The 20,508-nt window shown below is 60.3% G+C and overlaps 1 protein-coding gene and 1 pseudogene across 2 annotated transcripts; both read left to right on the top strand.

The window, feature by feature from the left end:
• Window positions 1-1,363: 1,363 nt before the first annotated feature.
• LOC141584966 (beckwith-Wiedemann syndrome chromosomal region 1 candidate gene B protein-like) lies at window positions 1,364-15,004 on the top strand (annotated as a pseudogene).
• Window positions 15,005-17,234: 2,230 nt separating this feature from the next.
• On the top strand, window positions 17,235-20,036 carry CDKN1C (cyclin dependent kinase inhibitor 1C). 2 transcript variants are annotated; one of them, XM_039471256.2, is made up of 4 exons: window positions 17,235-17,442; window positions 17,626-18,566; window positions 19,103-19,238; window positions 19,329-20,036. In XM_039471256.2, exons 2-3 carry the CDS (start codon window positions 17,636-17,638, stop codon window positions 19,231-19,233), a joined length of 1,062 nt encoding a protein of 353 aa, XP_039327190.1. In that variant the 5' UTR covers window positions 17,235-17,442; window positions 17,626-17,635; the 3' UTR covers window positions 19,234-19,238; window positions 19,329-20,036. The 2 variants fall into 2 exon arrangements, with proteins under 2 accessions (XP_039327190.1, XP_003943392.2); XM_003943343.4 differs by lacking the exon at window positions 17,235-17,442 and having other exon boundaries at window positions 17,472-18,566.
• Window positions 20,037-20,508: the final 472 nt, after the last annotated feature.

Raw genomic sequence — 20,508 nt, 5'->3', positions numbered from 1 at the left:
TTTCCTCTGACCTTCCGCTCTGCTGTCTCTCAGCGCCATTCCTCCCCAAAGCTGGCCAGAGACACTAGAATCCCTTTTCCCCAAGGCAGGCCATAGAAATCTGAACCCCGACTCCGTTCCCACAGCCAGACATCAAACCTAAAAATATTGCTCTAACTTTCCCTCCACCTCTCTGTTTAAAAACTGGACTTAAATAAATGATGTGACCCGCCTTATTTGACCGTAGGGCATAAGACTCCATTCCAGGAGGGTCCTGTCCCAGGCCCAGAAGGAAGGAATGCTGCTCAGAAAGTTCACGAAAACTGGAGCGACAGCCCTCCCTGCGTTTCGGCTCGCGATCCAGTAGCACTAGTGCAGTGGAGCTAGCGCAGTAGGGTTAGCGCAGTGGGGTTAGCGCAGTAGGGTTAGCATAGTAGGGTTAGCGCAGTAAGGTTAGTGCAGTGGGGTTAGCGCAGTGGGGTTAGCGCAGTAGGGTTAGCGCAGTGGGATTAGCACAGTGGGGTTAGCATAGTAGGGTTAGTGCAGTAGGGTTAGCGCAGTTGGGTTAGCGCAGTGGGGTTAGCATAGTAGGGTTAGTGCAGTGGGGTTAGCGCAGTAGGGTTAGCGCAGTGGGATTAGCGCAGTGGGGTTAGCACAGTCGGGTTAGCATAGTAGAGTTAGTGCAGTAGGGTTAGCGCAGTGGGGTTAGCACAGTAGGGTTAGTGCAGTGCGGTTAGCACAGTAGGGTTAGCGCAGTGGAGTTAGTACAGTGGGGTTAGCATAGCGGGGTTAGTGCAGTAGGGTTAGCACAGTAGGGTTAGCGCACTGGGTTAGCACAGTAGGGTTAGTGCAGTAGGGTTAGTGCAGTGGGGTTAGCACAGTAGGGTTAGCAAGGTAGAGTTAGCGCAGTGGGATTAGCGCAGTGGGTTTAGAACAGTGGGGTTAGCATAGTAGGGTTAGTGCAGTAGGGTTAGCACAGTGGGGTTAGCACAGTAGGGTTAGTGCAGTGGGGTTAGCATAGTAGGGTTAGCGCAGTGGGGTTAGCATAGTAGGGTTAGTGCAGTGGGGTTAGCGCAGTAGGGTTAGTGCAGTGGGATTAGCACAGTGGGGTTAGCACAGTCGGGTTAGCATAGTAGGGTTAGTGCAGTAGGTTTAGCACAGTCGTGTTAGCATAGTAGGGTTAGTGCAGTAGGTTTAGCACAGTCGTGTTAGCATAGTAGGGTTAGTGCAGTGGGGTTAGCACAGTAGGGTTAGCGCAGTGGCGTTAGTGCAGTGGGGTTAGTGCAGTGGGGTTAGTGCAGTGGGGTTAGCGCAGTAGGGTTAGTGCAGTACGGTTAGCACAGTAGAGTTAGCGCAGTGGGATTAGCGCAGTAGGGTTAGTGCAATGGGGTTAGCACAGTGGGGTTAGCATAGTAGGGTTAGTGCAGTAGGGTTAGCGCATTGGGGTTAGCATAGTAGGGTTAGCGCAGTGGGGTTAGCATAGTAGGGTTAGTGCAGTGGGGTTAGCATAGTAGGGTTAGCACAGTGGGGTTAGTATAGCAGGGTTAGCACAGTGGGGTTAGCATAGTAGGTTTCATGCAGTAGGATTAGCGCAGTGGGATTAGCATAGTAGGGTGAGGGCAGTACAGTGAGGGCAGTAGGGTGAGGGCAGTAGGGTGAGGGCAGTAGGGTTAGGGCATTAGGGTCAGTGCAGTAGGGTCAGGGCAGTAGGGTCAGGGCAGTAGGATCAGTGCAGTAGAGTCAGTGCAGTAGGGTCAGGGCACTTGGGTCAGGGCAGTAGGATCAGTGCAGTAGGGTCAGGGCAGTAGGGTCAGTGCAGTAGGGTCAGTGCAGTAGGGTCAGGGCAGTAGAATCAGTGCAGTAGGGTCAGGGCAGTAGGGTCAGTGCGGTAGGGTCAGTGCAGTAGGGTCAGGGCAGTAGGATCAGTGCAGTAGGGTCAGGGCAGTAGGGTCAGGGCAGTAGAATCAGTGCAGTAGAGTCAGTGCAGTAGGGTCAGTGCAGTAGGGTCAGGGCAGTAGGGTCAGTGCAGTAGGGTCAGGGCAGTAGGGTCAGGGCAGTAGGATCAGTGCAGTAGAGTCAGTGCAGTAGGGTCAGGGCACTTGGGTCAGGGCAGTAGGATCAGTGCAGTAGGGTCAGGGCAGTAGGGTCAGTGCGGTAGGGTCAGTGCAGTAGGGTCAGGGCAGTAGAATCAGTGCAGTAGGGTCAGGGCAGTAGGGTCAGTGCGGTAGGGTCAGTGCAGTAGGATCAGGGCAGTAGAATCAGTGCAGTAGGGTCAGGGCAGTAGGGTCAGTGCGGTAGGGTCAGTGCAGTAGGGTCAGGGCAGTAGGATCAGTGCAGTAGGGTCAGGGCAGTAGGGTCAGGGCAGTAGAATCAGTGCAGTAGGGTCAGTGCAGTAGGGTCAGTGCAGTAGGGTCAGGGCAGTAGGGTCAGTGCAGTAGGGTCAGGGCAGTAGGATCAGTGCAGTAGGGTCAGGGCAGTAGGGTCAGGGCAGTAGAATCAGTGCAGTAGGGTCAGTGCAGTAGGGTCAGTGCAGTAGGGTCAGGGCAGTAGAATCAGTGCAGTAGGGTCAGTGCAGTAGGGTCAGGGCAGTAGAATCAGTACAGTAGGGTCAGGGCAGTAGGGTCAGTGCGGTAGGGTCAGGGCAGTAGGATCAGTGCAGTAGGGTCAGGGCAGTAGGGTCAGGGCAGTAGAATCAGTGCAGTAGGGTCAGTGCAGTAGGGTCAGTGCAGTAGAATCAGTGCAGTAGGGTCAGGGCAGTAGGGTCAGGGCAGTAGGATCAGTGCAGTAGGGTCGGGAGAGTAGGGTTAGCAGAGTAGGGTTAGGATTAGGATTAGGGTTAGGGTTAGGGTAAGGGTTAGCACACGCCCTGTTGTTCATTTTTCTTCCTGCATGGTTCTCCATACCTTGTTGAGCCTAAACATAAAAATGGCAATTTCCCCTGTATCTTTGGGTCTTCGTTTTGAAGACTCCCATGCATGCACATCAATAAATTTGCAGACCACATACCTTTTATCCAGTGAATTTGCCTTCTGCCAGCTGGTTTTTTAGCAAACGTACAGGAGCAGCGCATGCCCAAGGAGATTTTAGTCCAAACAGTGCAAAGGTGGGGATGTGTTTGTATCTGGGGTGGGTGTCCCCAGATCCCCTACAAGCTCAGTTTAAGACTAGTCACCACTGGCCTCCCTGGGGACGTGGGGAGGGTTCAGTCAAGCTGAGAGCCCAGAGCCCAAAGCTGAGAACTCAGGTCAGCCAGGGTTTCCTGGAAGGGCTGCACAGAAGGGCCAGCTGCGGAAGCTGGGACGGGGGCAGGTGGGAGTCTCAGCATGTCTTAGATTTGGGCTTCCTGGGGGAGGGTGGGCATTCACATGGACACGTACTCCGTGGGGCAAGTGTGAGGGACTGTCCCCAAGAGGTTCCAGAGGCCTCCTAAGTTCTCTGGGCAGGGCTTGGAGGGTGAAGTGGCAGGAGAGGAGGGATGAGTTACCTCACTGCCTGAGGCAGGCAGGGGAGGCCAGGGTCCTTCTTCCTCTGGCAGGAAGCCTGGGAACTGACCACTGTCTTCCTCCAGGCAAAGCCGGGCCTCAGGTGGCCAGGGAACTGGTTGAGCAGAGGAAATCAGATAGACCTTTTTTTTTTGGTGAACTTCCTGGTTCTGAGGGAATGTGAGAAGGTTGCCCTTTGGGTTGGGTGAGGAGAGAAGCAAGAGGAGTCCTGGACCCCCTGGACTTCCTCCTCCGAGGAAGCCACTTTGATTGTGGGCCAAGAAGCTCGAGCGTCCCAGCCCCAGCACATTCCCCAGAAAAGCATGGCGATGGGTCTGCTGGGTGAGAGGATCCAGGCCGACTGGAGGACAGCTGTATGTCGTCCTGGGAGTCACTGCCCTATGGGGTCTTCCAGCCTGCTGTGGGCACTGGGCACCTGGCCTCAGGTTCATCTGGGAGGTGTCAGGTTAAGAGTCTGGGAGGCTGGGTTCAAAGGTCCCTCACCCCCGAACCTGGTATCCTTGGGCCCCAGGGGTCAGCCGCCAGCACCAAGGGACTGGGCTTGTCAGGAAGCCCTGGGGAGGCCTGGTGGTGCCCACTCTGCCTCTCACCTGCTAGGCCCCGGCTCTGCAGGTGCCACCCATCCAGGACCCCTGGCCTCTCCCCCGAGCCCACAGCAGGAGGTAATGCCCCAGCCAGTCTTAAAGGTGGGCAAGGGTTGGTTGGGTATGGGAAGGGCATCCTGGCTGAGAGAATAGCATGGATGACAGCTTAGAGGTAAGCCAAGGTTTGGAGTGTTAGGGAAGCTGAGTCACTGGAAGGGGCTGGGGCCGAGGGTGTACAGTGGGGCGATGGGGCAGAAGGTGAGTCTAGAGAGAGGGGTGGCCCTGGGAGGGCTGGGCAGGGGCACGCCAGATCCGTGCCAAGAAGTGTTGCTCTGACGGCTGCACCCTGGAGGCTGGGAGCTCTGAGAGCGTCCCAAATGAGAGGAGGCCAGCCTCAGAGCTGACCCCTCCTTACTACTGCCTGGACATCTGAAATGGCTTTGGGTCTATCTTAACCCAGCAAACATTTACAAAACACCTACTCTGCGGGTTTCCTGTGCCAGCAAAGCTGACGGCCTTTGGCAGCTGCATTTTTAGCGTGGGTGTGCAAGCTTCAGGGAGGCAGAGGATCTCGAGTCGCCACAAGACGTAAGGAAATGACGCACCCTACGGGTGCTGGAGTCCTTCCTGTGTGTGCATGGACACTGCTGCAGGTTCTCAGTCCCTTCTGTTCCTCAGGGAGCCTCTCGGTGACATGCTGATGCGGGACGGAGGGAGGGGCAGTGCAGGGGGTCTCTGCTGTGGTCCGGATGAGTGGTGGTGTGGGCTTGGCTGGGGCCTGGGGGGCTTCGAGGGGCAGGGTTTGAACCTCCCTGGAAGGAGGGGCTGGCTGACTTCCTGCTGGTTGGGGCCTGGGCTGAGAGGGTCAATTGAGGGGCCTCCAGGGCAAGGCTGCTGGGAAGGGGTGGCTGAGGGCAACACTGGGGGAGGGAACCCTGTAGGTCCATCCAGGGAGGGGCCTGTGAGCCAGCAGAGGGGGCAGAGGGTGCAGTTTGCAGCTGAGCTGAACGGGAGGGTGTGGTTCACACTGAGGTCCTATTTAGAGCTCTGACCCTGGATGAGATGACCAGAGTAGATGGGGTAGAGAGGAGAGGGGCCAGAGGCCAAGGCTGGACCCCAGCGTGAGGAGGAGGTGCCGGGCGTCTGACCAGGGAAACGGAGGGAAATAAAAAGAGGCCTGGAGGGAGAGGTGGGTCAGGGAGTGGAGGTCTGGGAGCTTCTGTGGGCCGAGCACCGGACTCACTGGTGGCTTTGGCAGGAGCGTCATAGGCATGGGCTGACCTCGAGATTCAAGCAAGAGGAACGGACAGCCGCCGGGGCTGGACGCCCTCCTGAAGGGTTTTACAGCAAAAGGAGGCCGAGAAATGAGACTGTGGCTGGAGGGGAAGTGGGACGAAGAGAGAAAATCTGTGTTCGCGAAGCTCAGATGTAAAAAGTGATACTACAGAGGACAGAGGGGTCGTCTGGAGGGAGGAGGGAGGGGTCCGGTCCTCGTCACCCTCCATGGGTGCAGGGAATGTGTGCTCCTTCAGGCCTTCTGCTCTTGCCCCTATGATTCTCCAGGGACCTATCTCAACAAAGTCAACAAGGTCTTGCCTGGGGCGGGACTGGAGCTGAGGCAGGATTGCCCCAATCTCGGCTCCCGCCCACCTTGCACCTTCTCAGCCAGGTAAGGCGAGGTTGCAGGCCTCAGTCGGTGGGGGCTGCCTGGACCTCATGGCGGGATCTATGTCTGACACCCTGTGGGGCTCCGTCCCAGCACCCCAGGCTTGGTATGTTGTCCTGGGAGTCACAGGCCTATGAGGGGCTTCCAGCCTGCTGTGGGCTCCGGGCACCTGGCCTCAGCTTCATCCGGGAGGTGTCAGGTTAAGAGTCTGGGAGGCCGGGTTCAAAGGTCCCTCACCCCCCCGACCTGATATCCTTGGATCCTAGGGGTCAGCCCCCAGCTCAAAGGGGCTGGGCTTGTCAGGTAGTCCTGGAGAGGCCTGGTGGTGCCCACTCTGCCTCTCACCTGCTAGGCCCAGGCTCTGCAGGTGCCACGTGAGGAACTGGGCTGACAGGGGCTGAGGAACCTTCTAGAACTGGACTCTGAATGTGCTTCTGGGATTGGAGTTTGGGCAGAGACTTTTCGGAGGAGGGACAGTGGCGGGACCTCATGCAGCTGGAGGAGTCTCTGCCTGCCAATAGGGGCTTCTCCACTGGCCTCTAGTGATCCAGGGACCCCAGATGGGCTTAAGGCCAAGAGCCAGTCCCAACACCGTGTCCAAATGGAGGGAGGGCGGCCACCCACTATGGGCTTTGGGGAGAGGCCTGGGGTCCTGGCTGGGCGAGCGCCCTTCCGTCCCTGGGTTCCACTGTGGGCCTGGACGTGGGGTTCCAACATGGTGGGCTTCATGCTGGCCAACGGCCACAGCTGAAGGAGATAAAGGCCTAGATGGCAGCCTGGGGGAGGCGTCCAGGCTTTTGGGGGACAGTGAAGGTGTAGTCTGGAGTAGCCCTCGTCCTCTTTCTCATCCCACAGGCCAAGGGAGCAGAGGAGATGGGTGGAGGGGCTGGCACCCTGCTCTAGGAGGCTCACTCACTGCTTGGGGGAGCCCCGGTTCGCTAGGGACTGAGGAGTTTTGGGACGTGGGACTTCCCTGCTAAAATTGGGACAGGTCCGGTCAAACTGAGTCACCCTCCCCTCATGGGACCCTGGAGGCCACAGGGACTCTCCCCAGTCCTTGGCCTAGAGATAAGAAGGGACGATGGTGGAGGCTACGGAGGCGGCCAGGAAGCGGCACAGGAACTGGGAGCTGTGGGGCTGCGGGCCCGACCTCCAGACCCGCTTGAGGGACGCCTTGCGCGACTCTGGGACTCGGGAAGATAGAAGAGCAGCCGCTGCGAAGGACAGATGTCCATCCAGGGAGGCAGGGGGAGGAGCCAGCAGCTGGAGGTCCCAGCCTGGCAAGGGCCTTGGTGGGGGGTGTGTGCACGCGTGTGTAGGTGTGCATGTGGGCGTGTGCAAGCATGTGAAGGGCAGTCTGGAATCAGGAAGAGATGTGCCTTAGAAGTTCACAAGAAAGCAAGGTCCTGAGAGAGCAGCCTCGAACCTGCTCACCAGCCAGAACTGGGAAGCTGAGGCAGGGTGGGTGGCATGGCCACCAGTGCCTCTGTCCTCCAACGGGCTCCGACCTGAGGGCCTGGAGCTTAGCTACTGCCCGTCTCTTAGGGACACACGTCTCCCCCAACTGTAGCCTCCTTTGGTCCCAGTCCCTTGTCCCTCAGAAACAAAGGACAACCCCAAGCTCTCACCATCCAACCCACATCCAGGGTCTCTTTATTTTATTTTGTAAAAGGCAAGCTCTTGCTCTATCATCCAGGCTGGAGTACAGTGGTACGATCATAGCTCACTGCCACCTCGAACTCCTGGGTTCAAGTGATCCTCCTGCCTCAGCCTCCCTAGTAGCTGGGACTACACATGAAGACCACTGCACCCAGATAATTAAAACTTTTTTTTTTTTTTTTTTTTTTTTTTTTGTAGAGACAAGGTCTTGCCATATTGCCCGGGCTAGTCTTGAACTCCTGGCCTCAAGCGATCCTCCCACTGGAATTACAGGCATGGGCCATAGCACCCAGGCTCTGGGTCTTTTAGAACCTTCAGAATTCAGTAGGGATTCCAGAAAGATGCAAGAGGGATTTCCAGGAAGCAAGAGAAGTTACAAAACCCATGCAGTTACTTCTGACCCTTGGACACCACTCAGCTGTCACCTGTCCACCCCACCCCAAGACTTGCTGGCAGCTACAGGGAGCCTGGCTATTTGGTTTCCACTGGAGGCAGCCGTACTGGCATCTCAGTGAGATATAGCAGCCTCCCTTCTCTGCTCCGGGCACCCTGGACCTAGCTGGGTGAGTTTCTAAAACTGTGGTTGTTTCCACCTCTAGACCTCTGGTGACATCGCTCTGTTCTGGGGGTGGCCAGCTCCTGGGCCCTGGGGCCTCAGCCCCCACTGGATCTCATCACATTTTGCAAACCAAAGAGGCATGTGAGAGAGAGAGAGAGAGAGAGAGAGAGAGAGAGCGAGTGCGAGCGCTCCACCTTCAGCACTGCCTGCCCTGCACTCATCTTTGGATGGATCTGTGCCTTTGTCCCATGCCTGGAATGACTCCCTTGACTGCATGTCCCTTCCCTTCTACCCTTGGATCTTGGCACAGGTCATTGCCCTGAAAATCCCCTCTCGCTTTCCTCATCATGCAGCCTGGGCACTGCCCTGCTTTATATACTTATTTCTGTTGCTGCCTGCCCACCCTGAAGCCCCTGCAGTCACAGTTGCCCTTGAGGTCCCAGGGAGATGTTGCTGGATGGACAGGCAGACAGGTGGGGCCACAAATCAGACACCCCTAGTCCAGGTCTCGATTTGACATTTGAGAAGGAGATGCTGCTCCTTCTCACTAGGCCTAGGCCCAGGTGCCCAGACACCCTCAGCAACATCTGACAGGCTGCCATGGCTGATCAAATACGGGGCCTGGTGAGGTGGCTCATGCTTGTAATCCCAGCATTTTGGGATGCTGAAGCAGGCAGATCACTTGAGGCCAGGACTTCAAGACCAGCCTAGCCAACATGGCAAAACGTCATCTCTACTAAAAATACAAAAATTTATCTGGCTATGGTGGTACATGCCTGTAATTTCAGCTACTTGGGAGGCTGAGGCATGAGAATTACGAATCTGGGAGGCAGAGGTTGCAGTGAGCCAAGATTGCAGCACGGCACTCCAGCCTGGGGGACACAGTGAGACTTTCTCAATAAAACCCCAAATCCCCCAAACACAGAAAACTAAAGAGCAAATACAACTAAGATCCCACATGAGCTCGATTCACTAATTGCTGCAAATTAAAGCCTGGAGTAACTCAGGGAAGGGGGGAGTTGTAAATAGGGCTCAGCAAGGGGGGCCCAATCTTAAAATACTGGCAGCATATGTGCCAGGGGCCAGTGCTGTGACAGAGCCCAGCACTTACACATGCACTCTGTAGTCAGTCCCACCAGGCTGGTATCTTCACTATTTACCAGGCCTTGCACGTGCCTGGGACTCTTGAGCCTGTTTCCCCATCTGTGAAATGGGGACAGTGTTAGTCCCTGCCTCACAGGATGCTCGTGAGGATCAGACAAGATCATTTGCACGTAAAGTGCATGGCATGAGGCTGCCTGGCAGAGAGGGTGTGCTGCAGTGGCAGCTGGTACTGACCAGCAGCTGGGGGATGGGGCCACTGCTGGGTGCTGGGCATGTGTGTCTCAGTGCTCACTCAGCACTGGCATGAAGACTGGCGCATCAGAGTCACAGTGACCTGTATCCCATGGACTGTCCTGAACTCTGACAAAGGTGGGGTTCACTGCCCAAGCTGCTTGTCATATAGATGACATTTCATCCTAGGCTGGTCACAGTGGCTCATGCCTGTAATCCCAGCACTTTGGGAGGCCAAGGTGGGGGGATCATGAGGTCCGGAGTTCAGGACCAGCCTGGCCAACATGGTGAAATCCCGTCTCTATTATAAAAATTAAAAAATTAGCTGGGTGTGGTGGCAGATGCCTATAATCCCAACTACTCGGGAGGCTGAGGCAGGAGAATCACTTGAACCTGGGAGGTAGGGGTTGCAGTGAGCTGAGATTTTACCACTGCCCTCCAGCCTGGGCAACAGGGTGAGACTCCATCTCAGAAAACAAACACACACACACACAAAACCCATTTCATCCTGCCTGTCTGTTTGAGAACTATGTGATGGGGGGTCTAGGTGCCTTTGTTCCCAGCCAGCCCACGCCCCTGGGTATAGAGGGAATGTCCAGTTTTTCTTGCAACACAGCTGGAAGGGCGTCAGTGGCAAGTCTGTGGCCTGCCTGCCCCTCTAGGTTGGAGGGAGAGGCTGATGATGGCGAGGGTAGTGGCATCCTCAAGAAAAGGGCTGCCGTGCCTCATCAGAAGCCTTGCAGATGAGCAAGAAGAGGCACAGAGAGGTTAAGCAACTTGCCCAAGGACACGCAGCTTGTAAGAGGCAGATGCTCTGCCCGACTCCACAGCCTCTGTGTTTGCTGCTGGCCAGGCAGTACCTGTCACTGTTCCCCATACTGTTCCCCTTGCTGGGCCAGGAGCTGAGGAGCAAATCCGGTGGCCTCCAGGGTGAAGCCAGCTCCTGAGCTACAGCCCAAGCCCTGCGGCCCTCTCCAGCCACCCCGGCCCCGGCCCGTTCCCTGCTCACTCTCTGAGCTGGGCCTGTGGGCCGCGCCCTCCCTGACCACTTCTCCAGCTGCCTGACTGCCGGCCCCCAGCTCCCAGCCCGGAGCAGGACTGATTCCTTGTTCTGAAGCAGCCAGGGCACAGTTGTGCATAGGACTGAAGGGTGTGCGTGTCCACAGCGTCCAGGCAGTGACCATGTGGTGGGCAGGTGCAGGCCCCACAGAGAGGCTGCTGCCTCCAGGCTGGCTGCACCTAGGGGCTCCAGGCAGCAGCTCCAATGGCGGGAACAAAGGCAGAGGGCGCTGGGCTGCCGGCCGGGCCTGGGCCTGCAGGGGGACATGGCAGGAAGAGGAAGAGGAGGAGCTGGGGATGAGGAGGGAAGGAAGGAGGAAGGAGGGGAGGAGGGGCAGTGAGTTCGGAGAGGAAATGGGGGAGGGGCGGCAGCGCGGGTGCCCACCCCGCTGCAGAGCTGGACCCTTGTCTCCTCTCCCCCACCCCCTGAAGATGGGCGAGGCCCACGTGCTGTTTCCCACGGAGGTGCGAGTGACCCCGCCCCACCCCCAGATCTGAGGGGTTTTGGGGTTTTGTGATAAACGCGCTCCTGCCCGCTGTAGCCCAGATGGCCATACTGGGCAGAGCCCCCATCTCAGACTTGAGGGGCTGGAGTCAGAGAGGAAGGGCCCGATCAACTCCAGGTGTGAGACAGGAATGAGGCGGGTGGGGGTCCCCGTGGCTGTGCCGTTTTGGGACGCCAGGGGGCAGCAGGCGCCCAGCTTCAGCCCTCAGGCGGCCAGGCTCCCGCGGGCAGGGGGCTGCTTGGCCTCTGGCTGCCCCTGTGGCTGGGGAAGGGGGCACGGGCATCCTCTGGGCAGAGCATCTACGCTGAGCAGCCCTCGCCTGTGGGGCGCAGCCACCTGGGAGGCAGCCAGGGCACGCCTGCCGTCACCTCCTGGCCTCTGCGCTGGGTCTGGCCGACTGCCCTGGCTCCAAAACTCGGTCAGGAGGAGGTGGAAAATGGGAGGGAGGGAGGAAGGAAGGAGGGAGTGGTGGAGACTCCCCTCCTCCCCTCACACTGGAGGTCAGTGGGGCGGGACCCCAGCCCAGGGCAGGAGGTGGCTTCGTTGTCTCTGACCTGCTGGGGGACCCTGGGCTGGTCACTCCACCTCTCTGGCCCCAGTTTCCTACGTAGGAAGGTAGCAGGATTCAGAGAGGTCACACCATGTAGCACGTGCTTAACGTCTAAAGTCTCTCTCAAGGCCTGGGAAGCCCCTTCACCCCTGAGGGCCCAGAAGGGGTGGGGCTTCCTCAGCAAGTTCAGGCCCCTGCTCCTGCGGTGGAGAAGGGGGTGGCGGAGCGCACCCGAGGCCCTCACGCCCCCTCTCTGGAGGCATTCCTGCTCCCCGGGCCCTGAGCTGCTGGGAACGCCATGGCTTGAGTGTGGAAAGCAGGGTGGCAGGGAGTGGCCTGGAGAGGCCTGGGGGCCCTAGTGTCCCCTTCCGTGGGCAGGAGATGCTGGTTACAGGGGTGCCCCCGCTGCAGCAGGAAGTCAGGGGCCTGGTGGGAAGGGAGACCTGCTCACACAGACGCGCTTTTCCTGCTGTTTCCCTGATAAAGTGAGCCTGGGCCTGGGACCTCTGAGTGTGTGTCCTGGGGCTTGGCAGGAAGGGGAGGAAAGGCCTGGTGGGCTGAGAACTGGCTGCAGGGCTGTCTGCCATAGGTCCTGCATGTCCTTGAGACCCTCCCCTGTGCCTGCCTTCTAGCTCGGATTCCCCTTCCTAGCCCAGAAAGGGGCCGTGTGGAGCCCAGGATGACCAGTGACCCTGAGTTTCCTGAGACATTCAGTGCTGAAACCAGCAGTCTCAGGCAGGCTGGGATCGGGGGTCCCTCTCTTCCAGACCCCGGGGGTAGCAGCCCCGGGCCATTCTGGAGCAGGGGTGACTGTTCCCTGTTCCCACTGGGCCTCCCCTCAGGGCCTCCTGATGGGCCAGCTCCACCCATCGGTTCCTGGGGAGTGAGGACCCCCAGCCTGAACCCTCAGCACAAGGCAGTCCCTGTAATGAGAGCTCGTGCGGCATGTGGCCACGTCACCGGAGGGGGGCCGGCACCTGCAGAGGACGTGCCTGGCAGCCGCCCCAAGAACAGCCTGTCCTGGGGGGTGGGGCGAGCCTTGTGCACGGAACTGGTGCGGGAGCAGCTCTCTCGGCCCAGCACGGCCCCCGCCTAGTGTATAATGAGCTGCCTGTTGCGGGAGGGGGGGCCTTGGGTTAAACTGTTACTCCCCAGGCCCCTGGGGCCTCTGGGCTGGATGACTCCCCACCTCATCTTATGGACAGGAAGGTGGAGGCTCAGGGGGCAGGGGGTCTCTCCGGCCTGTCCGGGGCTGTCTGAGGACCTGCAGCTGGGAGATGGTGTTTGAGGTCTAAGGGGTGGTCCTTCCAGGGTCAGCCACCCCTGGCCAGGGTTTTGCCCTGCACAGATGCCCAGTCCTGGCTCAAGGGCTTGGGTGAGGGATGTCCAGGGGAGATTCCCAGGGCCCTTGACTTCTGTGTGCTCCTGCTCTCCTGTCCCCTGCCAGAGGTCCTACGGAGGGGCTCGGGCTGGGTGAAACGCAGGGGCAGCCCCAAGTCTCAGTGGTCTCAGGCGGGTGGCTTCACCTCCGGGAGCCTGAGTCCCCTCCCTTGCAAAATCGACATGAACACACCTCCTCTCAGGGGTCTTGGAAGGATTAAATGAGGCAGTGAGCCCAGCCTTGGGTTAGGGCAGGGCCCTGAGTAGGCACAGGATGAAGCCAGCGAGTATTACCATCGCTAATCGTTTCCCTCTGATACTCTCCAAAGTGTACCACCTGGAGAGCCGCTGGGGAGGCAGCCAGGAAGGGCACAGACACCTCTGGCAGGGTCCTTGGGGTGCTGCGGAAGGGCAGTGCTGCTGAGGGTGGGCTCTGGGCACCCGGATCTCTAACGGGCCCCGGAGCGGCACAGACGGATGCAGGTGGTGTCCAGTCCTCGCCTCCCCTCCCATCTTGACCCTGTGCCTGCATTCTTCAGCCCTTTGTGATCGATGGATGATGTGGGCCCGTGCTTCATGGAACATTCTTTGAAAGGCAGATAGCTCAGGGCTTCAGAACCCAGGGAACAGACCTGAGGCAGTTTTCCGAGTCAGAGAGGAGAAAAGAGCTCCCGGCCTGTCCTTGGTTGCTCCCTGATAGGGGCGGTTGGCCCTCTGGCCGGATGTCCTGTGTCCCAGAATCTGGGTTCCCTGGGGCTCTGGGGTAGGGAGTGGGCCTGGCCTGACAGGCGCCCGTATCTCTGTGAAGCCACCTGTGGCACCCATTCCTGAGGGGGCTGTGAACATGCCATCAAGGCAGCTGTACAGCTGCTACAGCCACGCCTGGGAGAGGGAGGCCTCGGGCGGCCGCGGAGACACTGGGGTGGAGGTCATCCACCAGAAAGCACACTTGGCCCAGGAGGGGGCTTCCTGGGTCTACCCCGGGCCTGCTGCCCACGGGCCAGTGCGTTCACCTCTGTCACCTCGGTTGCAAAGTGGGCCTACGACACTCACCGACCACCTGTGGGGTTGTGGCAAGGACTGGCCCATGGGTGGTCCCTGGGAAATAGCTGGTTTAGCGACTCCTGTGCAAAGCTCCACCAGGGTTGGGGCCCAGGCTGCTCTGGCTTCTGGAGCTTTCGCAGCAGGAAGGCACAGTGGTCAGGCTGTAGGTGAATCCTGCCTTAATTGCCTGTGCAGCGTTTTGTTTGTTTGTTTGTTTGTTTGTTTTGCGAGGTATCTTGCTCTGTTGTCCAGGTCGGAGAGCAGTGGCACAATCATGGCTCACCGCAGCCTCCACCTCCTGGGCTCAAACAATCCTTCCACCTCAGCCTCTTGTGTAGCTGGGACCACGGGCACACACTACCACACCCGACTAATTTTTAAATCTTTTGCAGAGATGGGGTTTCTCTCTGTTTCCCAGCCTTGTCTGGAACTCCTGGGATCAAGCAAGCCGCCTGCCTTGGTGTCCCCAAAGTGCTGAGGGTGTAAGTGTGAGCCCAGCTGCAGTTTTCAATAGTCTCAAGCCTCGGTTCCTTATCTGTCAAAGGCCAACTGAAATCTACCCATGCCTTCTCTACGTGTCAGGGTATGTGACGCCCCACTGTGATAGAGAACCCTACATTTCTAGCGGGTTAAGATGCAATAAAAATTTATTTCTTCTGCCCAACACAGGCAATGCCAGGGCAGAGGGCAGTTCTCTCCTGGGGTCCCGAGCCTCCATCTGGCCAGCAGAGGGCGCAGAAGGACTGCCTGGACGGCTGCGCAGCCTGGAAGTGGTGAAAAGCGTTCTTGAAAACGTTCCCTGCCAAAACGGGTCCCGAGGCCCACTTGTGTGCAAGAGAGCTGGGAAATGTCTTTCTGTGTACTCCGAGGAGAATGCAAAGGCTAGTGGATGTCCTGCCTTTCCTCTGCTGCTGCTCTCTCGGCTGGGGGCAAGAATGACAGGACGTGAACATACACACGAGGGCCCAGAACTCACGACCCCACAGAGCGCCCCCTCCATTTGCAGGAGCTGGGGCACTAGCACAGCACAGCCCACCCCTTGGGACCAGCACCCCTCCCCAGTTCTGCTCTCTGCAGCAACACAGATTACAAATATTGTTCCTTTGGTTTCTTTTTTCCCTTTGGATACATTTTAAACTCAAAAATAGAGCTTGATTGTTGCACCCAGACAGATGTTTGCTTCTGGGCCCGTTGGGTTGGAGGACTGGGCCCCCTCGCAGAGCCTGGAACTCCCAGCCCCCAGCTCCTGGGGTGCCTTCCTCCGGGTGTGTCCCTGGCTTGGGCCCGCTCCTGGGATGTGCAGTTTTAATAAGCTACTGGGTACCACCCTTGATTGAATTCAGAGTGACAGACTTAGAGCAGGTCACCTCTCGACTTCTAGTGAGGCCAAGACTGGAGGAGTCCCCACAGCCCCGAGTTTGAGTCTGTAATTAAGCTGGTAAAGTGGAAAAATAAAAGTAGGGAACCTAAGTGGAAAGCAAACCAGAAAGCCAGGCAGCCGGAGCTTCCGAGCCGAGCCCGCTTCCTCCCAGCTGTGTGGCCTCAGGGGCCAGCGAAGTCTCTGCTGCTTATGCTGCTTTTCTATAACACAGGGTGAGGCAGCTGCCCCCTCCGAGGGGTGTCACTAGGGCCAACGGATCCGGGTGTTTGGAGTGTGGGTGTCTGAGGGCCACTAGGTCACTACCCACTCTGGCCCTTTGCTCCTAGTCTCTGGGGAGGCAGTGGCACAGGGGCAGGGGCCTGACCAGACCCTGCCTCTTTCTGCTCCCAGGCCAGTTGATATGAGCCCTGCTTGAGGGGTTCGCAGGGCCTGCGGAGCCTTGTTCAGCTTCTCTTTGTTTTCCTAAGATAAAAATTGTGACATCTGTGCTTGTTGTGGGAAACTTGGAAAATAGTGCACAGAGAAGAATATGAAATCGACATAAATCCTTGCATTTGGTTCCGCCATCAAGGGCCCTGGCCCCTCTCCTGGGTTAACGCCCTGTCCGGGTTAACTCCCTTCAGATCTCACTTCCCCCAGACCCAGAAGACCCACCCTGCTCCCCCAGCGGCATCTGCACGCTGTCACAGCATTTCATGGGGGCTGGGGTGTCTTGGGACTCAGGCAGGCTGCTTGGGGTTCAGGGGGCCTTGCCGTCCCTCCCTCCCAGATGTCTCTGGCTGCTCACAGGTTCACTGGAGACAGGGGCTCAGAGCTCACGGACTGCCGGACCCTCCAAGAGGTGTCTGACAGTCCCCCTCCCGACCTGGGTGGCTCCCAGTTTGAGGAGGGGGCTCCTTGCCTCATGGTAGGTGGGGCAAAGGGGAGACAGCGGGAAAGAATGGTCTTTCTGGGTCTGGTCTGGCTGGGGTGAAGCAGTGTGTGTGTGTGTGTGTGTGTGCGTGCGCGCGCGTGCGCTTGCACGACCAAGGTCTGTACCAGGAAGGGCTGCAGGTGGGGGAGGTGCATGGTCCTTCTCAGCCCCTTCCCCTATGACCTCAGGCAGATCTTTCACTTTTACCCAGTACAACAGCCTCCAACCAGCCTGAACAGGCAGATCCCAGGACTGGAGTGGTCTGGCCCAAGGCTGAGGGGGGCCGGGACCCCCGACAGTGACATGATGGGCACAGCCCAGTTTGGGCTAAGCCTGTGTTCCATCTACTGGGCAGGGTGGGCCTCCGCAGATAGCGGCTTCTCTCTCCAGCCCCAGGGGGCTGGTGGGAGCCTCTCCAAGTGTCCTACATGGCCCCTCCGGGAAAGAGCGGAGCTGACCCCGTCCCCGCTCCCGACTCGAGGGCCTTCGGGCCAGCAGGTGTGTGAGGGCTCCAGGTGCGCGGACCCCTCGAAGGGACACAACCCAGCAGCAGCAGCAGGCCGCGCGGGGGCAGCCGAAGACCCCGTCCGGCGCAGGCCGGGGCTGAGCTGGCAGCGGTGGGTCCAAGTCCCGTCAGCTGGCGCAGGAGGCCCAGGGGCGAGCACGGGACGGGGCTGGGCGCCGGGGTCCGGACCGGGCCGGGGTCGAGCCGGGCCTGGCCGGACACCGGACCCGCCGGGAGCCGGCCCCTGCCGCGCTGGGCCGAGGCCCCCGCCTGCAGACAAAGGAGCCGGCGGGGGGCGGGAGCGGGGGGGGGGGCGGCGGGGGGGATGGGGCGAGGGGGCGGGGCGTCGCGGTGTCACGTTACCGCCCGCAGCGCCCTTTAACTCCCGCCCCCGCCCCGCTCACCGCCCCCTTCCCCTGCTACAGCGCGCTCGCCCAGCGGCCGCCAATCAGCCGCGCGCCCCGGCCGCGCGCCCCGCCTCGCCCTCGGTGGGTGTGCTCGCGGCCAATGGGCGGCGCGCGGGGGCCGGGCCGCGAAGGGGCGGGGCGGCGGGGCAGCCGCCAATCGCCGCGGTGTTGTTGAAACTGAAAATACTACATTATGCTAATCGCGGCCGGGCCCGCGCGCACGGGGGTGGGGCCCGCGCGTATAAAGCGGGCGCAGGCGGGCTGGGCGTTCCACAGGCCAAGTGCGCTGTGCTCGAGGGGTGCCAGCCAGGCCCGACTCAGCGAGCTAGCCAGCAGGCATCGAGGGGGCGCGGCTGCCGGCCCGACCAGACCAGCGAATTCGACGCAGGAGAGTGTCCGACCCGACCGCCAGGTAGCCGCCGCGCCCGCCCTTCCGCCGCGTCCCCCGCACACGCAGCGTCGGGCTGCGCGGGGTCTCCCTCGCGCCCGGCCTCCGCCCTCCTCCTCTCTTCTTCCCCCTCTTCTCGCTGTCCTCTCCTCTCTCGCTGCCCGCGTTCGCGCAGTCCCGGGCCATGTCCGACGCGTCCCTCCGCAGCACATCCGTGATGGAGCGTCTTGTCGCCCGTGGGACCTTCCCAGTTCTTGTGCGCACCAGCGCCTGCCGCAGCCTCTTCGGCCCGGTGGACCACGAGGAGCTGAGCCGCGAGCTGCAGGCCCGCTTGGCTGAGCTGAACGCCGAGGACCAGAATCGCTGGGACTACGACTTCCAGCAGGACATGCCGCTGCGGGGCCCCGGACGCCTGCAGTGGACCGAAGTGGATAGCGAGTCGGTGCCCGCCTTCTACCGCGAGACGGTGCAGGTGGGGCGCTGCCGCCTGCTGCTGGCGCCGCGGCCAGTCGCGGTCGCGGTGGCTGTCAGCCCGCCCCTCGAGCCGGCCGCTGAGTCCCTCGACGGCCTCGAGGAGGCGCCGGAGCAGCTGCCTAATGTCCCGGTCCCTGCCCCGGCGTCCACCCCGCCCCCAGCCCCGGTCCTGGCTCCGGCCCCGGCCGTGGTTCCGGACGTGGCTCCGGTCGTGGCTCCGGGTCTGATCCCGGCTCAGATCCCGGCTCCGATCCCGGCTCCAGTCGTGGCTCCGGGTCTGATCGCAGGTCCGGTCGCGGCTCCGGTCGTGGCCCCGGTCGTGGCCCCGGTCGTGGCCCCGGTCGTGGCCCCGATCGTGGCCCCGATCGTGGCCCCGGCCCCGGCTCTGGCTCCGGCCCCGGCTCCTGTCGTGGCCCCAGCCCCGGCCCCGGTCCCGGTCCCAGCCCCGGGCCCGGTTCCGGGCCCGGCCTTGGCTCCGGCCCCTGCCCCGGGCCCGGCCCCGGACGCGGCGCCTCAAGAGAGTGCCGAGCAGGGCGCGAACCAGGGACAGCGCGGCCAGGAGCCTGTCGCTGACCAGCCGCACTCGGGGATTTCGGGACGTCCAGCGGCCGGCACTGCTGCTGCCAGCGCCAACGGCGCGGCGATCAAGAAGCTGTCCGGGCCTCTGATCTCCGGTGAGCCCCGCACGGCCCCGCCCCGGCCCGGCCCGGCCCCGCTTTGTCCGGCCGGCTGGTCTCCCCAGCCCTCGGGGGGCCTCGCTGGGTTCCCGCCTCCTCCCGTGGCATTAAAGGGCCCGCAGCGCTCAGGGCGCGGCTACGCCCGCACCCCCCTCCCTGCCCCGTGGTCGTGCCCTCGAGCAGCTTGTGCGGGCGGGGTGGGAGGAGGATCCCCGGCCGCGACCCCCCGGGAGAGCAGCCTTCGCCCCCTGCCATGGGAGACCCTCCCCGGGCGCGGCCGGGCGTCGCGGCGAGGAGGGGGTTAAGCGCGGCGGTGGCCCCGGGGGGCTTGGCCGCGGGACAAGGGGAAATGCTTACACAGCACATTGCGCGGCGACGTAAACAAAGCTGACCCGCCGCAGACCTCGGCGCGGGCAGGGACGGCGCCCCCACCCCGGCCGGCCCTCGTCCCGCGCCCCAAGCCCTCTCCCGGCCCCCTCTGGGGTCTCCCGGCCGGCCCCGCCCTGACCGGCCGTGCGCGCTGTCGCCCGCAGATTTCTTCGCCAAGCGCAAGAGATCTGCGCCTGAGAAGGCGTCGGGAGACGTCCCCCCGCCGTGTCCTGCTCCCAGCGGCGCCCCCGGCGTGGGCTCGGTGGAGCAGACCCCGCGCAAGAGGCTGCGATGAGCCAAGTGAGTACGGCGCACCTAGGGGGCGCGGGGGGCCGTCCCGCGGGGTGCTCTCGGACTTTGCTGACCTCCCCCTTCTCTCACCCTCTGCAGTTTAGAGCCCAAAGAGCCCCGAGGGAACCTGCCGGGGCAGCGGACGTTGGAAGGGCGCTGGGGCCTCGGCTGGGACCGTTCATGTAGCAGCAACCGGCGGCGGCTGCCGCAGAGCAGCGTTCGGTGTTTAAATTCTGAAAACTGTGCAATGTATTGATTACGTCTTTTTATATCTAAATGTATTCTGCACGAGAAGGTACACTGGTCCCAAGGTGTAAAGCTTTAAGAGTCATTTATATAAAATGTTTAATCTCTGCTGAAACTCAGTGCAAAAAAAAGAAAAAAGTAAAAAAAAAGTAAAAAATAAAAAAAACCATGTATATTTGTACAAAAAGTTTTTAAAGTTATACTAACTTATATTTTCTATTTATGTCCAGGCGTGGACCGCTCTGCCACGCACTAGCTCGGTTATTGGTTATGCCAAAGGCACACTCCATCTCCCACACCATCCCGTTATTGACAAGTGTATAACTTTATTTTCATATCTGACTCTGGGGAAGGGGGTCACTCACAAGCTGTAGCTGCCACACACGCCCACCTAGCTTAAAGTCTCTTTGCGCTTTCGCTCTCGCTTTCGCGCTCTTATTATTACTGTGTTTATCTTAAACTTGAAGACAAATCTGTTAAAATGGTTCCTGAGCCGACTGTACCACTGCCCCGGCCCCTCGTCCGCCGGGTTCTAAATAAAGAGGCCGAAAAATGCTGCAACTCCAGTCTGTTTGTGCTTGTGCCTGCCTCCAGCTCCCTTCTCCTGCACCCCCAAAAGCTGGAGAGCTAGAACGCAGGAGAAAGCAGGCCAAAGTGGGCATCCCCAGTCCATCCAAAAGGGGAAGCCTCTCTCCCGGCTGGGCCTGGCCCACTCCCACCTGCTCCAGTCCCTTTATCGCAAGAGGGGCAGCTGGCTGGCACTGCACCCCGCATTTATCACCTTCCACCTGCGGGGCTGCAGAAAGACAAGCGTGGGCTTCACGTAGCCCCAGCAGGCAGGCAGCACAGCCCCTGACTTGCTGCCCAGACCCAGGCTTGTTTCAAGGAAACCATGAACAACCCCTCTGCCCCCGCTGATGGGCTCAGCCCCTGCTAGTTTGAGGATGCACAGGGGTGTGGGGGTGGGGAGCAGGGCTCCAGCAATGCAGATCACCCCTCCAGACTTCTTCAGGCCTCGCACTAGGGTCTCCCT

The sequence above is a fragment of the Saimiri boliviensis genome, chromosome 6 (assembly GCF_048565385.1).
Source record: "Saimiri boliviensis isolate mSaiBol1 chromosome 6, mSaiBol1.pri, whole genome shotgun sequence".
Lineage (NCBI taxonomy): Eukaryota > Metazoa > Chordata > Mammalia > Primates > Cebidae > Saimiri > Saimiri boliviensis.
Note: the sequence above shows the minus strand (reverse complement) of the source record. Positions and strands in the feature narration are given on the sequence as shown.

Excerpts from the sequence above, each read along its gene's own strand:
- CDKN1C (XM_003943343.4), top strand. The coding sequence starts at position 17,603 with ATGTCCGACGCGTCCCTCCGCAGCACATCCGTGATGGAGCGTCTTGTC. Across the intron at positions 18,567-19,102 it reads GTCCGGGCCTCTGATCTCCG|ATTTCTTCGCCAAGCGCAAG; the intron begins GTGAGCCCCGCA and ends TGTCGCCCGCAG.